Source organism: Schistocerca americana, chromosome 2 (assembly GCF_021461395.2).
Source record: "Schistocerca americana isolate TAMUIC-IGC-003095 chromosome 2, iqSchAmer2.1, whole genome shotgun sequence".
NCBI lineage: Eukaryota > Metazoa > Arthropoda > Insecta > Orthoptera > Acrididae > Schistocerca > Schistocerca americana.
Window position 1 is genome coordinate 392174140 of NC_060120.1, and position 19012 is coordinate 392193151.

The 19012-nt window shown below is 39.5% G+C and overlaps 1 protein-coding gene across 1 annotated transcript in view; it reads left to right on the forward strand.

The window, feature by feature from the left end:
* The window catches only part of LOC124594047, a 642515-nt gene that overhangs the window by 616557 nt on the left and 6946 nt on the right, over positions 1–19012 (forward strand). Inside the window, exon 14 of the mRNA XM_047132397.1 lies at positions 3627–3767. Coding sequence (XP_046988353.1) covers positions 3627–3767 — 141 coding nt within the window. The remainder of the gene's footprint in view (positions 1–3626; positions 3768–19012) is intronic.

A 19012-nucleotide genomic window follows, 5' to 3' on the forward strand; every position in this document is an offset into this window, starting at 1 on the left:
TGTAGGGACTTCCTCTGTACTGCTGTGATCTCCATGTCAGTGTGATGAAACAGTTTTACAGGAACAAACAGTTTTACAAAAACTGATAATGTGAAAAAGAAATCAAAATGTCTGAACTGTCATTTTTTGAAACATTTAGAAAAAAATCTGAAGTTGTGTAGAGTCAAAGAAAACTGAAGACAACATCGCCAAGTACCTTATGGCCCACCCAATAGGACAGAGTGATTTCAAATTTGTAGAGGCATCTGCCTTTAAATGAACAAAAAGATCTAATCTCCTAGGTGAACCTCTAACAAACTGTACTAAATACCTTCATAACATTCAGTGCATTTTGAAATTCTTGGACTGCTTTCACAGTGTCTTGTAGTGTTTGGTTTAAAAAGTGTGCAAGGCAGTACACAAAAACGGCTCTCTTCTCAGTTTCTGTAAACTTGCCCTGGACACCATTAGGGTATAACCCAGCCATCTTAGCTGACCCATTATAGCACTGGACTCCACAGTTAGACAGAGGCAAATCAAAACATATTAAAATATCGATAATAATTTTCTAAGAAGTGTTTGACTTAACATAGTCAAACTTCCATTTTGTACATCACAGACTGTTCATAGTCAAAATTTAATTTTTTTCATCACGGCCTGTCCATTTATAAGTTTTGCACTGTAGCCTGTTTCATCAATATGCCCTGGTATTGCAACCCCTCCACTACTAAGTAACAGAGGAAGTTAAGATTTTTGGTAAACAAGCTTGGTTTTCATTCATTTGTGTCAGTTTTTCCTTTGAAATCTGGCTAAATACATTGACATTTGATTTTAAGGATTTGAGTTTCAGTACAGCTTCTCTATGACAGCACAATGTTTCAGGACTTTCAACTTTTCTACCCATTTCTTCCATTTAAAAAAAAAAACTAGTTGTTATGAAAGCTTTTCCCATTTTATAAGAAAACTGAAAACAATTTTCTTCAATGCTTGTGTGCAAATTTTGCAAAAAAGTACCATCCTTTACTTTTCAGTTATTTATTCATGTAAATTACTGGCTCCATGAGGGCTGGTAACTGATGGTTTTTTCCTACAAAAGTGTTTTTCTGTCATTTTCACCCATGGCACCACTGACACTAGGTCTAGGTTCACCATCACTAACACTTTGCACAGTAGCATTTATCTTCCTAATTAAAAAAATTCCCATTTTAAATTGGGCATTGTAGCATGAAAGACTGACTTATAATCTGACCAAGTCACAGTAAAACTAGCTGACCAGTGATGCTATCCACTGTGTGCTGTATTAGTACAAGCAACTCAGATGATTGATTAGTGTTGATTCACACGCAGTATTGTACCTAGTGGTCATCAGTACTATTTATAAAAATGCATAAAGAATCTTTACCCGTACCTGGTCCTTCTAGCAACTTGTCATGAACTTTTGTGTCACTTCTGCAGTGCAGCACCATATTACACATTCATTTCTTTTATAAGCTGTAAGCTGGCTGCCCTGGGAGAATGAGGGCAGCCAATGACCTACGGGCCAATCATAAGCTTCCACCCCCAGCATGCTTCCATATAGCAGGTTTATAATCAGTACAAGAGCAGGGGAAATCCCATCAAGACAGCTCGTCACGTGCAGAGGTAAACGCAGTAGCAGAGATGAACTTGTAATAGCTCATTAAATCAGCATTTATTTCATGTTAATGATTACATACTATTATGTAGCAATGTACATGATAGTTTTAATAGATTTCCCAGTAAAGGGAGGAGGGGGTGAGAAATGCACATTTGAATGGTGGGAGGGGGAGGGGTGGGAGATGAGACCACTACTTATAAATATTGGGGAGGGGGGGGGGGGGGGGTTAGGCCCCTAATTCTAATTATCGGAGGGGCAGGGGCCACAAAGTACCTTCGCATGCCTGAGTCACACTTCTGCTTTTGTAGTGAAGCCCCATAGTGAAGAAGAGGCGGCACAATTTTCACATCTAAATTCTATCCCAGAGAATATCCAGTTTACGATGGAAGTGAAAAAGTCTACAGTTCCTAGATATCTTAGTCATTCAGAAAGTGGATTGATCACTAGGGCATTCAGTTTACCATAAGCCTACATACATAGACCTACATTTGCAGGCATCTAGCTGACATTGCTCTTATCAAACTATGAGCATCCTTTGGATGTTGATACACTGGGCACATGCTGTAACTGCTTGAGAAAGCCTTGCATTAGAGCTGGAACAATTACAGTCTGTGGTGAAAGATAGTGGATATACTCCACAACATATTAGCACAGCTTTAAGAAGGAAAAATCATGACCGCTTAAAAGATCGAGAGGAGAAGGAACTGTTCAAGTCCAGGGCCTTTTTTTCATATGTTATCAACTATCTCACTGAAATTAGACAGAATCTTGAAGAAACATTATGATAAAGTACTCTTCCATTCACCTACAAAGACGTGTGCTTTTCTGAGCATGGTAAATAATAATCTGGGTTTGCAGAATGCTGGAATTTGTGGAATAAAATGGCAGTGTGGCAAAATCTACATTGGTCAGACCACACACAAATTATGTGAAAGGTGCATGAAATGTGATTGCCACACACATGTTTTGCAGCCAGTAAGTCAACAACAGCCAAGCATTGCATCTCCAAACGACATTCTATGGATTATTCTGCCAAGGAAATCGTGGACACAATGATTAAATTATTAAGGAATGTTTGTTGGATGATCTTATTAATCAGGAGGAGGAGATCAACTGGATAGGTGTGAGACCCAGTGATTTATTTCATGTCTTCAGAAAGACAGCAGTTTACACTTAATGAAATGTTTAGCCACAGTTAATTTTATTATGTTGACATTCTGCAGTCCTGCAACTCAACAGAGGAACTGCCTGCAATATCACCATTACGCATGGGCCTGCACACTCAACAGGAGCATTTTTTAACAGAGGCCACTTATACAGCAGTAACCTATGTGCACACACCTTCATGCCAATTGTTGGTATAAACTTAGTGGCATGCACCAGCAACCTCCAGTATAACTCATTCACCTGAAGATGAATAGGTGACAGCCAAAATATCATAGCAAGATGTTGATGTCACCTGGTTGCAATCCTTGGAAACTCACGGAATACTTGTGATGCCGGGAAGACTTCAAGAATCACATCAGCTACTATGTTAATCAATTCCTGCGCACCTATGACCATATTATTGCAGAAAAGTTTGGCTGACAGAAGGATTTATTTATGTGTACAATGTTTTTAATATAATGGATTATAAACAAGTTAACCATAATATCAAGAAATACTTTCACTGCTGTTTGCAAGTACGGTCTGACGGAAGAGCCAGTACGCATTGATACCTCATCTGGTTTGCCTAATCACATGACTTTGTTATCAATCACCTGTGGTTGGTTTCTTTGCCAAAATGAAATGCTATGATATGTGACACATGGTACAAAATTCCTCTGGAAATGATTAATAAGTTGTGTACATCCAATTAATTGTTAATTAGAGCTGGTTTGAGGCAGTATATGGTGCTCCATATTCAGTGTCAGATTAATCCGTCTGTTATGTTGTTTTTTTATTATTTTGATAACCATCCATATGACACTAGAAACTATAACAACTTATCTGGAGGTTTTTTTTTTATCAGATTGGGACCTAGTGTTGGAAGGTGATGTGCCAGAGCAGATAAGCCAAGATACTGATGCAGAACCTGACGTCAAGAAGGCATCATCTATTGAGCAGTTTGACTTTTATAAGCTGAGCAGCGTGGATTACGACTTTGCCTCTGGTATGACAAAGTTTATCATGGTTTAAAATGTTCTAATCCTGTTCTGATGTGGTTGTTTGTAACACCTTAGTATAGTTCATATGTTAAGTACTGCAGTTTAATTTTTAGGAAATATATAGAGATAGATGTAGTTGGAAGGGTTTTCATGAACATCATAAATTCTTGATTTATCACCTTATGTTGGCGAAACCTTGTTTACACTGCACCGTAAATACCTATACTGTGTCCAAAATTTTGCAGTTGTCTAATTTTGAAGTTTAGACAGCTTTGTTGTGCCTTTACTCCCTTGCAAATATCAATCCTCTATCCATAAATTCATTTAATAAGTAATAAAATCATGTATTTGTAAACCAACTTCACAGTATGATTTGTACAAGACAGTGAAATTCTCAGTTGATGTTTCTGCAGAACAGCATGCACTGTGTGACGTATCCTCATTAGCCTTCATGTGAACTTCATCTTGCAGACTACAATTTTATCTTAATTGTGTTAAAAATTAAAAAAAATTAAAATAATTGCAGCCACAGATGGGCAAGCAACACCCTAAACTTTTTCTGAATTGCTTGTGTGAGACGGGAGTGGGGTTGGAGGTGCAGGGGATGACACACAGTATGAGGTATGGCCACATAATATATTAATTCTGCTGCTTATTACAAGTATTGCACTGCCTTTTAATAAATGGACCAATTGCCCGCTATCAAACTGTGCCCAGAATCAAGATTGACCATCCAATAGTAGACCACAGCATTGAACATATGGTCATCTTAAAAAGCTTCTTTGCAACCAACACTATAGAATAAACCCCTTGCCAACAAACAAACAAACAAACAAACAAACAAACACACACACACACACACACACACACAGTGTCTCAGAATTATGCAGCTGAGAGAGTTAGGTTTATAGGTCAGAATTAACAATTCTTCTTCATGTTCATAAACTGTATTTTATTGTCTTGACAGAAATTTTGTATGGAACAGACATTAATTTTTCCTACTTTTTTGATAAAATCCTTTGCTCTGTAAACCATGTTATAATACAAGGAAAAAGCTCCCTTAAAATGGGAGTAGCAGTTTCTGGTTTCACACTATGTTGGAACTACTGTCCTAAATTTGTATTGTGTGGAAGTGATACTACATTGGCACTGAATTCATGTGCACTTACTGTTATAATTAAAGTACAGTTACTCACAGAGGTCCAGTGAGGGCTGTAATTATTTTATGGCAGTAAAACTTAGTAGACATGGTAATGTGTTAATGTCAAACTGCTTTCACACTGGAAAAATTAGTTCCAATTGCAGCCACCAGATAAACATCTGGCAATGTTCATTATCTCATAGATATCTCCAGTTCTCATACGGAACAAACTGCGTGTATGCAATTAATAATAAAATCAACATTTTGCTTTTGTCAGTTGTTTGACCTTTTCTGCCCATGTCCCATTTCTAATCCATTACATATGGAAAAATATATCTAAAAAGAAAGATGATGAAACTTACCAAACAAAAGCGCTGGCAGGTCGATAGACACACAAACAAACACAAACATACACACAAAATTCTAGCTTTCGCAACCAATGGTTGCCTCGTCAGGAAAGAGGGAAGGAGAAGGAAAGACAAAAGGATATGGGTTTTAAGGGAGAGGGTAAGGAGTCATTCCAATCCCGGGAGCGGAAAGACTTACCTTAGGGGGAAAAAAGGACAGGTATACACTGGCACACACACACACATATCCATCCACACATACACACACACAAGCAGACATTTGTAAAGGCAAAGAGTTTGGGCATTTTTTGGGCAGAGATGTCAGTCGGGGCGGATGTACAGAGGCAAAGATGAAGTTGAAAGACAGGTGAGGTATGAGCGGCGGCAAATTGAAATTAGAAATTAGCGGAGATTGAGGCCTGGCGGATAGCGAGAAGAAAGGATATGCTGAAGGGCAAGTTCCCATCTCCGGAGTTCTGACAGGTTGGTGTTAGTGGGAAGTATCCAGATAACCCGGACGGTGTAACACTGTGCCAAGATGTGCTGGCCGTGCACCAAGGCATGTTTAGCCACAGGGTGATCCTCATTACCAACAAACACTGTCTGCCTGTGTCCATTCATGCGAATGGACAGTTTGTTGCTGGTCATTCCCACATAGAACGCTTCACAGTGTAGGCAGGTCAGTTGGTAAATCACGTGGGTGCTTTCACACGTGGCTCTGCCTTTGATCGTGTACACCTTCCGGGTTACAGGACTGGAATAGGTGGTGGTGGGAGGGTGCATGGGACAGGTTTTACACCGGGGGCGGTTACAGGGGTAGGAGCCAGAGGGTAGGGAAGGTGGTTTGGGGATTTCATAGGGATGAACTAAGAGGTTGCGAAGGTTAGGTGGACGGCGGAAAGACACTCTTGGTGGAGTGGGGAGGATTTCATGAAGGATGGATCTCATTTCAGGGCAGGATTTGAGGAAGTCGTATCCCTGCTGGAGAGCCACATTCAGAATCTGATCCAGTCCCGGAAAGTATCCTGTCACAAGTGGGGCACTTTTGGGGTTCTTCTGTGGAAGGTTCCGGGTTTGAGGAGATGAGGATGTGGCTCTGGTTATTTGCTTCTGTACCAGGTCGGGAGGGTAGTTACGGGATGCAAAAGCTGTTTTCAGGTTGTTGGTGTAATGGTTCAAGGATTCCGGACTGGAGCAGATTCGTTTGCCACGAAGACCTAGGCTGTAGGGAAGGGACCGTTTGATGTGGAATGGGTGGCAGCTGTCATAATGGAGGTACTGTTGCTTGTTGGTGGGTTTAATGTGGACGGACGTGTGAAGCTGGCCATTGGACAGGTGGAGGTCAACGTCAAGGAAAGTGGCATGGGATTTGGAGTAGGACCAGGTGAATCTGATGGAACCAAAGGAGTTGAGGTTGGAGAGGAAATTCTGGAGTTCTTCTTCACTGTGAGTCCAGATCACGAAAATGTCATCAATAAATCTGTACCAAACTTCGGGTTGGCAGGCCTGGGTAACCAGGAAGGCTTCCTCTAAGCGACCCATGAATAGGTTGGCATACGAGGGGGCCATCCTGGTACCCATGGCTGTTCCCTTTAATTGTTGGTATGTCTGGCCTTCAAAAGTGAAGAAGTTGTGGGTCAGGATGAAGCTGGCTAAGGTAATGAGGAAAGAGGTTTTAGGTAGGGCGGCAGGTGATCGGCGTGAAAGGAAGTGCTCCATCGCAGCGAGGCCCTGGACATGCGGAATATTTGTGTATAAGGAAGTGGCATCAATGGTTACAAGGATGGTTTCCGGGGGTAACAGACTGGGTAGGGATTCCAGGCGTTTGAGAAAGTGGTTGGTGTCTTTGATGAAGGATGGGAGACTGCATGTAATGGGTTGAAGGTGTTGATCTACGTAGGCAGAGATGCGTTCGGTGGGGGCTTGGTAACCAGCTACAATGGGACGGCCGGGATGATTGGGTTTGTGAATTTTGGGAAGAAGGTAGAAGGTAGGGGTGCGGGGTGTTGGTGGGGTCAGGAGGTTGATGGAGTCGGGTGAAAGGTTTTGTAGGGGGCCTAAGGTTCTGAGGATTCCTTGAAGCTCCGCCTGGACATCAGGAATGGGATTGCCTTGGCAAACTTTGTAAGTAGTGTTGTCTGAAAGCTGACGCAGTCCCTCAGCCACATACTCCCGACGATCAAGTACCACAGTTGTGGAACCCTTGTCCGCCGGAAGAATGACGATGGATCGGTCAGCCTTCAGATCACGGATAGCCTGGGCTTCAGCAGTGGTGATGTTGGGAGTAGGATTAAGGTTTTTTAAAAAGGATTGAGAGGCAAGGCTGGAAGTCAGAAATTCCTGGAAGGTTAGGAGAGGGTGATTTTGAGGAAGAGGAGGTGGGTCCCGCTGTGACGGAGGACGGAACTGTTCCAGGCATGGTTCAATTTGGATAGTGTCTTGGGGAGTTGGATCCTTAGGAGTAGGATTAGGATCATTTTTCTTCGTGGCAAAGTGATATTTCCAGCAGAGAGTACGGGTGTAGGACAGTAAATCTTTGATGAGGGCTGTTTGGTTAAATCTGGGAGTGGGGCTGAAGGTGAGGCCTTTGGATAGGACAGAGGTTTCGGATTGGGAGAGAGGTTTGGAGGAAAGGTTAACTACTGAATTGGGGTGTTGTGGTTCCAGATTGCGTTGATTGGAATTTTGAGGTTTTGGAGGGAGTGGAGCTGGAAGTGGGAGATTGAGTAGATGGGAGAGACTGGGTTTGTGTGCAATGAGAGGAGGTTGAGGTTTGCTGGAAAGGTTGTGAAGGGTGAGTGAGTTGCCTTTCCGGAGGTGGGAAACCAGGAGATTGGATAGTTTTTTAAGGTGGAGGGTGGCATGCTGCTCTAATTTGCGGTTGGCCTGTAGGAGGATGCTCTGAACAACAGGTGTGGATGTGGGAGAGGAAAGATTGAGGATTTTTATAAAGGATAGGAGTTGATGGGCGTGTTGATTGGCTGAGTGGATGTGTAGGTGAAGGATTAGGTGGGTGAGGGCAATGGATTGTTTGGTTTGGAACTGGTATAGGGACTGATGGAAAGAAGGGTTGCAGCCAGAGATGGGAACTTTAAGTGTGAGGCCTTTGGGGGTGATGCCAAATGTCAGACAAGCCTGAGAAAATAAAATATGGGAGTGTAATCTGGCTAGGGCGAAGGCATGTTTGCGGAGGGAATGTAAATAAAACTTAATGGGGTCGTTGTGAAGGTGTTGTGAGGGTGACATGGTACTAGAAGGTGGAAAGTGGAACACGAGGCTGAAATGAAAATGAGAATAAATATGAAAAAATATATGGGGAGAGATAAAGGTAAAATTAGAAAGCAAATGGAGATCTGGTGTGAAAAAAGGCGAAAAAGGGTTGGTTAGGGCTGGGCTATGTTGATCCTGTGGTGAACTTGTGTAGGTAGATAATGATGTGCATAAAGGTTAGGTGGTTGTGTTGCCGCCAAAACACGTTAAAGGGTGGAGAAATTCGGGAAAATTTCGAAAAAACTACGTGAGGATGTATTAAAAGGAGTGGTTTGGTGGTGGCAGATTATGGAAATGAAGCTAACAATTGTTTGATGAAGAAATAATGACGTTAAAACCTGTGGGAAGCGGCTAAAAATGATCGGTGATGTGAGAAAAACGGAAATGGAAATAAAGCAAAAGTTATTAAAACTGCCGAAAGGGTTGTTTAATAGCTGAAAGGAACTGTTTGTGGACTGGAAACGGTGGATTTTATAGCAGCAAAGCGGAAAAAAAAAATTTTTTTGGTTATGGTTTGGAAGTGATTTACGTATTATTACGTATTATTGAGTGTATATCGACGGGATAAAATTGTATACTGGATTACGGTAAAAAAGGAGAAGGTGAATAGAAAGTGATGGCAAAAACAGAAGGAGGAAATAAGACGACAGAAAAGACTTCGAAATGTAACAGTGACAATAACAATAACGATAACAATAACAAACGTGATTGTTGGCTTCAAATTAATGATATGAATATAATAGAGGGAAACATTCCACGTGGGAAAAATATATCTAAAAAGAAAGATGATGAAACTTACCAAACAAAAGCGCTGGCAGGTCGATAGACACACAAACAAACACAAACATACACACAAAATTCTAGCTTTCGCAACCAATGGTTGCCTCGTCAGGAAAGAGGGAAGGAGAAGGAAAGACAAAAGGATATGGGTTTTAAGGGAGAGGGTAAGGAGTCATTCCAATCCCGGGAGCGGAAAGACTTACCTTAGGGGTACCATTACATATGGAGACGTGTACGTATGTCTGTCTTGCATTCACTTCAACAGATTTGCATCTGGTGGCCAAAATTGGAACTATTTTTTTTTTTTCCAGCGTATATCAATTCCGTATGAATGCATTAGCATATCTAATGAGTTTCACTGCCTTTTGATAATTACAGCCCACACTGGATCTCCACAAGTTGCTGCACTTCAATTATAGCCACCCAGTACAAAATTTAAATTCAGTTGAATAATAGCATCGTGAATAAATATTGATTTAAAATTTAGAACCACATAGGCTCACTTGCAAAACTGAAAAGTTGATGAAAGATTATAAACTACAAGAGGTAGAAGATTTAGAATATCTGATCCAAGCAATGAGTGCTGATCTATGTGATCAGGGAATAGGTACACTACAATCAGAATGACAGTTAAGAAATATTATGCCAGTGAAATGATTTTTATTGGTTCAAAACATTATTTAAATTGAGAATTGGCATCAATTCACTGGCTTAATTTTAGATATTGGACAAAGTCTCTACATGTATAGTGAGCAAAGCTGCTGTGGAAAAAAGTTACAGCTGTATTGTGAAGAAGAGCGATTCTAGTAACTGCAACAGAGAAATACCAAAGCTTTCTGTATGTATATTAAGCTTGCAGCAATTGGTGAATGTTGCACCAAATGATTTCATTGTTTGTACTATGGGTACAAATGATAGAAGGAGTCAGAAGCTTGTCTGGGATCTCGACAGAATTTTTTAAAGAATTAATGAATCTAAAAACACTATAATCACATAGTTTTAATCAAATGAAACTATGTGGCTCCAGAGACCTTTTCAAGTCTCAAACATCTATGCTGTACACCAAATTTTATGGAGTATACAGTGTTATGGACTTTAAGATGCACCTTAATTTTTTAGCAATTCTTTAAAAATAACATTTTTACCAGTTTTATTATTAGATTGGAAAGCCAGACTAAAAAAAAATTCTTACTTTATAAAACTGAACTGACTTTTAAAATCCCTGAAAATCATCATCTGAACTTTCTTCTTCTTCTTCTTCTTCTTCTTCTTCTCCTCCTCCTCCTCCTCCTCCTCCTCCTCCTCCTCTTCTTCATCATTGTTCTCCTCTTCATATATAAGATGGTCTTTGCTGCCATTGAGAGCATTACTTATGCCACATATCTTGAAAGATTTAACAATAATGTGTTCTTTCACTCTAGACTGTGACTGTTTTATCCACTGACACACTTGTTTGATTATAGGTCATTTTAAAGTTTCCTTCAGTGTGAATTCATGTTAGGTCTGATCCATCAACCATTTGTTCCATTCCTCTCTCATGTACACTTTAGATGGTTTCTTTGTCGAGACTTCAAGAGGTTGCAGTTGTGAAGCAAGCCTTCCCAGAGTAACAGCAAGCACTGTATTTCCCAGTCTCAATTTCTCTTTCACAGATGTTTTCAAATGACTGCTAAACTGATCTAGCACAAGAAGAGAACTCTTTCTTCGATAAAGCACTTTTCTTCGTCTTCCACACACTGTTAACCCATAATTTCAGACCAATCTTGGCCCTCCAATCCTTGTCATGTATGTAAACAACACCACCCAGTGGTATTTCAGAAGGTTTTGGCATTGTTTTACAGTTGAAAATAATCCTTGGATTAAGTTTGGTACAGTCAGCACAATGTGAAAGGACAACAGTGTAGTGCATTTTTTTGTATCCACTTCTTTTTATAGTTATGGTTTTAGGACCTTTCATGGCAATAGTTCTGTTACTTGGCATATCAGATGTCAGAGAAGTTTTGTCCATATTCACCATTTGGTTTAGATCCACACTGGTTTTCTTTCAATGTTGAATAATAAAGTGATGGAAAGATAATATTTTCTGTTCCTACTCTTGTGGAATTTTCTGAGATATTCTGGTTTTGGTTCACATGCGAAGTCCATGATGCTTCATAAGCCTGTAGCACCAACCAAGTCCTGCCTTAAAGTCTGTTAATTCCATTAAAGTGCTATATTATGAACATATATTTGCATAATTTGTGTATTAATTCCAGTGCCATTTTGGCGGTGTCCTTGAATCCATTTCAATACATTATCATCTAGTTTTGGCCATTTTGCATTTGATCCTGTATTTGCACATTTAGTCATCCTCATTTTTTTCGCTTCTTCTTTTCCAGCCTGCCAACTGTGAATGGTTTTTTCTGTTAGTGGAGGTCCAACATGCTGCTGCCCAGCTGCCCTGTTTCCATGCTCCATATGCTATTACTTTCAATGTATAGCCCGCATCATATGAATAACTTTTATTTTTTTCCATTATGAAACTAGCTACTAACAGAAATATTCTAATGTTACCAAAAACACAAATCACATTTAGTTCAAGTTCACGGGCACCGTAGACTGCAATGACGTATCATAACCCAGGCAGTGTTCTGAGTTCGTGCTGGTAGGGAGGGAGGGAGGGAGACAGTGTCAGCCAGCTTGTGAAGCCCTGCAACGTTTGTTCATCACATTGGTGCACTGCTGCTGCCAGGTAAATCCAGTGTTGCCAGATAGAGAGAGGTTTCCTGCAGCATCGAGTATAAGGCGATTTTTAAGATTGGTGGGAATTTTAGATCAAACACTGGACATTTTTATATTAATTTTGAGTGTAAGATGCACCTAAATGTTTGAGGAAATTTTTTGAAGAAAAAAAGTCCACAAAATATGGTATATGCAGACTGAAGTGATGAATGAAAATATATACAATGGCCGGGATTTGAACCCAGGTCACCTGCTCCTGGGTATATGGCTAACCACCTTGCCACTCTGGCACAGTGGCTTTGCACAACTGCACAGTCTACCCTAGCATGCTTCCCTCCCCAGTACTGTTCGAGTTTAGGGGAAATACCAATGGGCTGAGGTGTGAATGGGAATTTAGATTGAGGAGGAGGTGTGCCATGGTAGTCCATGCAGTTGTTCAAAGCATCTGTGTGAGGATGGTGTAGTGGTTAGTGCATCTCCCTAGTGAGCAGGAGACCTAGGTTCGAATCTCAGCCTTTGTACAAATTTTCATTCACAGCTTCAGTCTGCATATATAAATCTCACAGTTTTAACACTTCAGGAAATTGCACATCAGTGCACACTCTGTTGTTGAGTGGATACTTCATTCTGGAATACTATACTCATTACAATACCCTTTAGACATAATTTAATTCACATCTCTTGCATAAATAAAGATATTGGAAATACAGACATTAAATCTAGGAAGCTGTTTTCACAGTATGCAAATTGCAATGTATTAAATGTAACTGATTTCAGCAGAAAACACACTAGCCATGGAATGCACCTCAATAATGAATAGTAGTATTTATGTAACAGAATCAATGAGATAATTAAATACAGACTCCAACTGACTAAAACTTTTGATGTTAAATATTGCATTTTCAACAATGAAAATACAGTTACTGTTTTTGGGAAAACTATAAAGGATAAACGTATCTTTGTAACTGATGTCCCTCCACAGGGAAACTAGTAAAGAGGACCAGCTTCCATGGAATTTTTTCTACAAGTAGTGAATCTTTGAAAGACTGTATACCGTATTGAATTTTGGATCCCTGCAAATACCATAGCCCAACTAAATGTTTTTACACATTTCAGTTTATAAAAATAACTCTTTTGGATCATTATGTGCACCAAATCAATGTAAAGAGTTTTTATCTGTTCTCAATTATTATAACAACCCTGCAAAATGTGCAAATAACATCTGTGTTTATTATCAGATTATTCAGTATGTAAGAGAGAAATTCCTGAATTAGAAGTCTTTTGCTCAACTGTTATTGATGGTGTAGATCTGATGAATTTCACAGAGCACTGCCTGAAGGATGAAGGACTGTTAATTTTACAGTTGACAGTAGCTATTGTCAGTTATGTATTGGTGGCTATGGCTGTCTGATTCTTGTGAGAAAAGGGTTGATTTTTGTAAACAAAACCAATCATTTTAATGATGATAAACATTTTGGACACTTTGTGCTTGAAGTTCTTCTTAATAAAGTAACCATTATTTGTGCATGCAGATTGCCTACCAGCATTTTTTAAAAGTTTTTAGAAAACCTGGAATGTGTGATGGATGTGTATAGTGCAAGAGGAAAGAAAATTATCTTATATGGGGACTTAAATGTTAACTTCTCCAGTGTATCACTAAATTCACTCAAAGAAAGCAACCTTATGACTATATTTAATATGGCAAATATGTTCAGTAATTCCACTAGAATAACTGCTATTTCTAGCAGCACTATTGATGCAATTTTGGTAAGTAGTCTTACACTTCATTATTAAATGTTGAAAGTACATCAAATGGCTTCTCTGACAACCAAGGGATCTTGATGAAACTGGAGCTGTCATGCTGTATTACCTCTTATAAGCCAGAATTTACCTACAGGTGTTTAAATAAAGATCCCCAAAATTTAGGTTTATGCTGTATTATGAAGCCTGGAAGGTTGTGTTCAGTGAGGATGATACAGATAAGAAAGCAAAAATATTTCTTGACCTTGTGGCCCATTATTTTAATATTGTCTTTCCTGTTGAAAGTCTGGCAACTCATAGCACAAATAATAAATTTTTAAGGGGTGGATTGCAAAGAGAATAACTGCCTCCTGTGCTACAAAGAGAGAATTATATGCAGAAAGTAAAGCAAGAAATGATTACAGTTTTCATATATTTTTTAAAAAGTACAAAAAGATACTTAGACAAGTCATAAGTACGGCTAAGAAAATCACCAATAATAATTATAAAAAACTCTAACAACATAAGTAAGGCAATTTGGGATGTCATCAGAGCCACCCTTGGAACTAGAGATTTTGAAGGTTGTGTTCATCTAATACATAATGGAACTAAAATAGCAAATGCAAAGGAGATAAGTGAAGCTTTTAACAAGCATTTTTCAAGTATTGCTTCTGCTCTTTCATCAGAGATTGCTTCACCTGCATTGTCTTTTTCTCATTAGGTTTATAAAATCAGGAAAACCATAGTTTCTAACACTAGTAATTCAAGGGGAAATGTTAAAAACTACGAGCAGAAGTAGCAGTTCATATTCATTTAGTATTGATATCTGTTTTCTTGTATTAAAAATATTGCTCTAGAAATTATATTTCACATTGTGATGTAATTAACAGTTCCCTAATTGCAGGCTGTTTCCTACATGTTTTAAGAATTGCTAAAATTATTCATCTGTTTGGAAAAGGAGACGTAAATGATACCAAAAATTATCGACCAGTCTTCATTCTTTCTGCCATACTGAAGATTTCTGTGTAATTTCATTCCTTGATAGATGTTACATGCTTGCAAAATATCAGTTTCGTTCTCTCAGAAATGGATCCATAAATGAAGCTTTTCTTTTCTTTTACTGATCAAGTTCTGAGTGATTTCAGTCTTTTCATAGACCTGACTAAAGCTTTTGACTTAGTCGGTCACTCTCTGCTATGTGAAAAACTTGAGTTACTTCATACTAGAGACACTAGCAAAATTTGGTTTCAATGTTTCAGTCACACCTTACTAACGGGAGACAGGTAGTAAAGTTCTCAAAGAACAAAGGAAAATCCAGGATGGAATGTAACAGTATTATGAAATATGTACTGTATTTACTCGAATCTAAGCCGCACCTGAAACATGGGACTCAAAATCAAGGAAAAAAAAAATTTCCTGAATCTAAGCCACACCTGAAATTAGAGACTCAAAATTCAAAGGGAGAGAAAAGTTTTAGACCGCGCCCCCAATTCGAAACAAAGTTGGTCCATTATAACATGAGACACAATGTAGGTAGATTGGGTGAATATACAGCTACAGTAGTTTGGTTCGAGTCGTAAGCTTAGCAGTTAAGCTTTACCGGGTAGCCAATGCTATGCGTCAGGTGCTCCGTCCATATTTATACGGGTACCATTCCTTTTTCACATGGTTCGCCTGGTTTGAATTGATTGCTTATTTTGCTATGATCTGATAAGTGCCGTTCTCTTTGTTATAGGTGTTTACGTCACTCTAAGCTGAAAATGCATTATTGTACTGTGTCGTGCATTGTTTGTCACATTCTGATAATGAGTGTTTACGACCTGTCGCAGCTCTAGGCATGGCTTGCTTTTGTGACCGCTACCGCCGCTTACAATAAAAATTAAAAAAAAATTAAAAAAAAGAGAGGAATTGTCTCAATAGCGAAACAACGGGAAGAGACTGCTATTTGCTGTTACTTACACTGCTGCTTTCTTTGATAATGATCAACAAGAACCAAATAATAAATTGCATATGATAGTTGATATTCTGAATGAGAGCTTAGTGAAAATGCGTATGATAAATGATGTTCTGAATGAGAGTTTAGCGAAAAATTTTCTCCATTTGAAAATCTTTGCAGACGCCTCTTTAGTACATTACATTCTGCGCAGAAATTAGAGTCAACTTAGATTTAAAAATCTAGTCAGTTGCCTTGCTTCATTTCTGACTGCATCACTATTCAGCATAAGAATAACACGAATATAAACATGACATGATATGTATATTCTTCTGCGTTTGCTGTTGCCTCACTGTAATTTCGTAATTTATTAGGCAGACAGGGTTTAAATGAGATAGCAGCTAACACAAAAGAATACCTGGCATAGTGTTTACATTCGTATTATTTTTATGGTGAAGAGAATACTGAATGTCATTCACGATTCATAAAAGTTCCTATTAGCAACCATCTCTTGTCACAGGTAGGAAAAAATTCAGAACATTGAGTTGGCCATATTGACATACATCCCAAACAGTCCTGCCACTTGTATTTTCGTAGTAGATTTTTAGTGATGACTTCAAATGCCGAATGTGTTGTTGTTGTTCTTGTTGTCTTCAGTCTGTAGACTGGTTTGATGCAGCTCTGCTTTTCTATCCTGTGCAATGCAGAGTAGCAACACTTATAAAATAAGAATGAAAATAACTTAGAAATTAAATGCTGAAATTTTATTAGGTTTGTAATACATCTTATATGAAATGTTTACAATATCAGTCACGATTCTGAATCACTATCACTCGATTCTTTGTTTCTCATTTCTTCATACAGAACATCGTCCTCCATACCATCTAGTGCATTGGATATCGAGCATTTTTTAAATGCTTGTTGCACAGTCTGATTTGGAACACACTTCCATGCATCATAAATCCATTGGCACACTTGCTACAAACTTGCGCGTTTTACACATCCTGTTGGTGTCAATTGTCTGTCGCTTTTTGAAAGCCAGTCTGTGTACATGCGTTTAAGCTTGTCCTTAAATAGTTTATTCAAACAGATGTCAAGTGGTTGCAGAATTGATGTCATCCCGCCTGGAATTACTGCCAAGTCTGTTTTGCTTTCCTCTAATTTTCGTTTTACTGCAGGTGTTGTTATGGCCTGCGTACGCATCCAATACCAACAGAGTGCAGAAACCGAGCATTGCACGAGGATGAAGATTCCACACACGCCTAATCCATTCCAGCACCATGTCCTCCGAAAACTACCCAGTTTCGTTTGCTCATACAATAACAGTTTTTAGAAACACTTCTGATTTCGGTAAAGTCTTTTGCTTGAAAACTATGAATGGGGGTAATTTATGTCCACCGGCTGTGCAATCAAGCATGACGGACATCTGCTGTTTTTCACCGCCTGATGTAAGAACACTTATGTCTTTCTTTCCTTTGGTGTCAACCATATAATTTGATGGCATGTCAGAATATATGGGAGTTTGGTCAGCATTTCCTATCTGACCAAGAAGGTATTATTGATTTTCTGTGCGCCGCCTAATTATGAGGTCCTGAAATTCCACAAGTTTTTCTTCATAATTTTTCAGCCACTTCTGTGCAACTGAAGTTTGCCTCTGAAGTGAAAAACCCCAGTGCTTCATAAACAGATCAATCCAGTTGCAACTAGCCTTAATATTTTCGATATTTTGCTCTCTAGCAGTTTCATGTGCAGGAATTTCTGACACCGTTCCTTATCAAATTTATTTAAAGTCACATCTAGTGCACAATATCGGTCACACTTTGGCTCATTAAATGCTTTCCTGCTACTTGAACATTCAAATAATTTGTCTCTCTGCAGTTGCCATTGCCGGATGTTGCTCTCGTCAATCCTGTATTGCAGACCTGCAGCATGATTAGATTTTGTTCCGCAAAAGAAATAACTCCCTTCTTGAATTTGAAACTATAATGAAAGTGCTTCATTATGGTTCACTAACACCAACAAGCACTTTACAAAATTCCACAAAGCAATAGGTGCTGCTACGTGAAATCTTATTGAGCCCAGCATATCAACTCGTGCAACAATCCTAAAGCCTTGTGCATTGTTGGTATTTTTGTGTAAAGAAATTTATTTTTGTTGCTATGAATAATTGAATTGCTGCTACATTTGAAGACGAACAGTACGGAGTTTCTATTTACTTCTTTGGATAATGTATGAAAATGCAGCGGTCGACACTTGGGGTGGAGAAAAAAAGCTCATCTTCTACCTTTTTTTTTTAATTTATTTACTGACGCAGAGGCTTTGGCACTATTATTTATCTTTGTGCCTGCAAAGCATGCCTGTGTAGCGCTAAATATATTCGATGGGAGGAGTTAGTTGTGGCGGCACCTACCAACATTTTTCAGTACTTCCACTTACTTTGCTCTCGGTTATAAGCTGCAGGCTGTTTTTTGAATTACAAAAACTGGAAAAAAAGTGTGGCTTAGATTCGAGTAAATACAGTAGTTGCTACTCACCATATAGCGGAGATGCTGAGTAGCACAACAAAAGGATTGTCAGAAAGTAAGGTTTCAGCCAACAAGGTCATCATTGGAAATAGACAACATACACACATACATTCACAAAAACTCAACTCTCGCACACATGACTACAGTTTTTAGCTGCTGAGGCCAGACTGCGAGCAGCAGCGCATGATGGGAGAGGCATCTGGGTGTTGGGGATATGGAAGACGCTGGGATGGTGAGGGGGGGGGATAGTGGGGTACGGGTGTGGAACTGCAAAGTACTGCTTGTGAGCACATCAGGAATGAGGTGGAGAGAGGGTAGGGCAGCTAGTTGCAGACGGGAGGTTAGACGAAGGGCAGGGTGGATTGCAGAAAAGGACGGAGAAGCTGTCATTGAAATGAAGAACGTTATGTTGGGTGGTGTGCTCAGCAACAGGATGGTCCAGCTGTTTCTTGGCCACAGTTTGTTCATGACAATTCATGCGGACAGACAGCTTGTTGGTTGTCTTACCCATGTAGAATGCAGCACAGTGGTTGCAGCTTAGCTTGTAGATCACATGACTGGTTTCACAGGTAGCCCTGCCTTTGATGGGATAGTTGATTCTAGTGACTAGACTGGAGTAGGTGGTGGTGGTGGTGGTGGTGGTGATGGGAGGATGTATGTGACAGGTTTTGCATCTAGATACATTAAGGGATATGAGGCATGAGGCAAGGGGTTGGGAGCAGGGGTTGTGTAGGGATGGATGAGGCTATTGTGTAGGTTCGTTGGGCAGTGGAAAACCACTATGGGAAGGGTA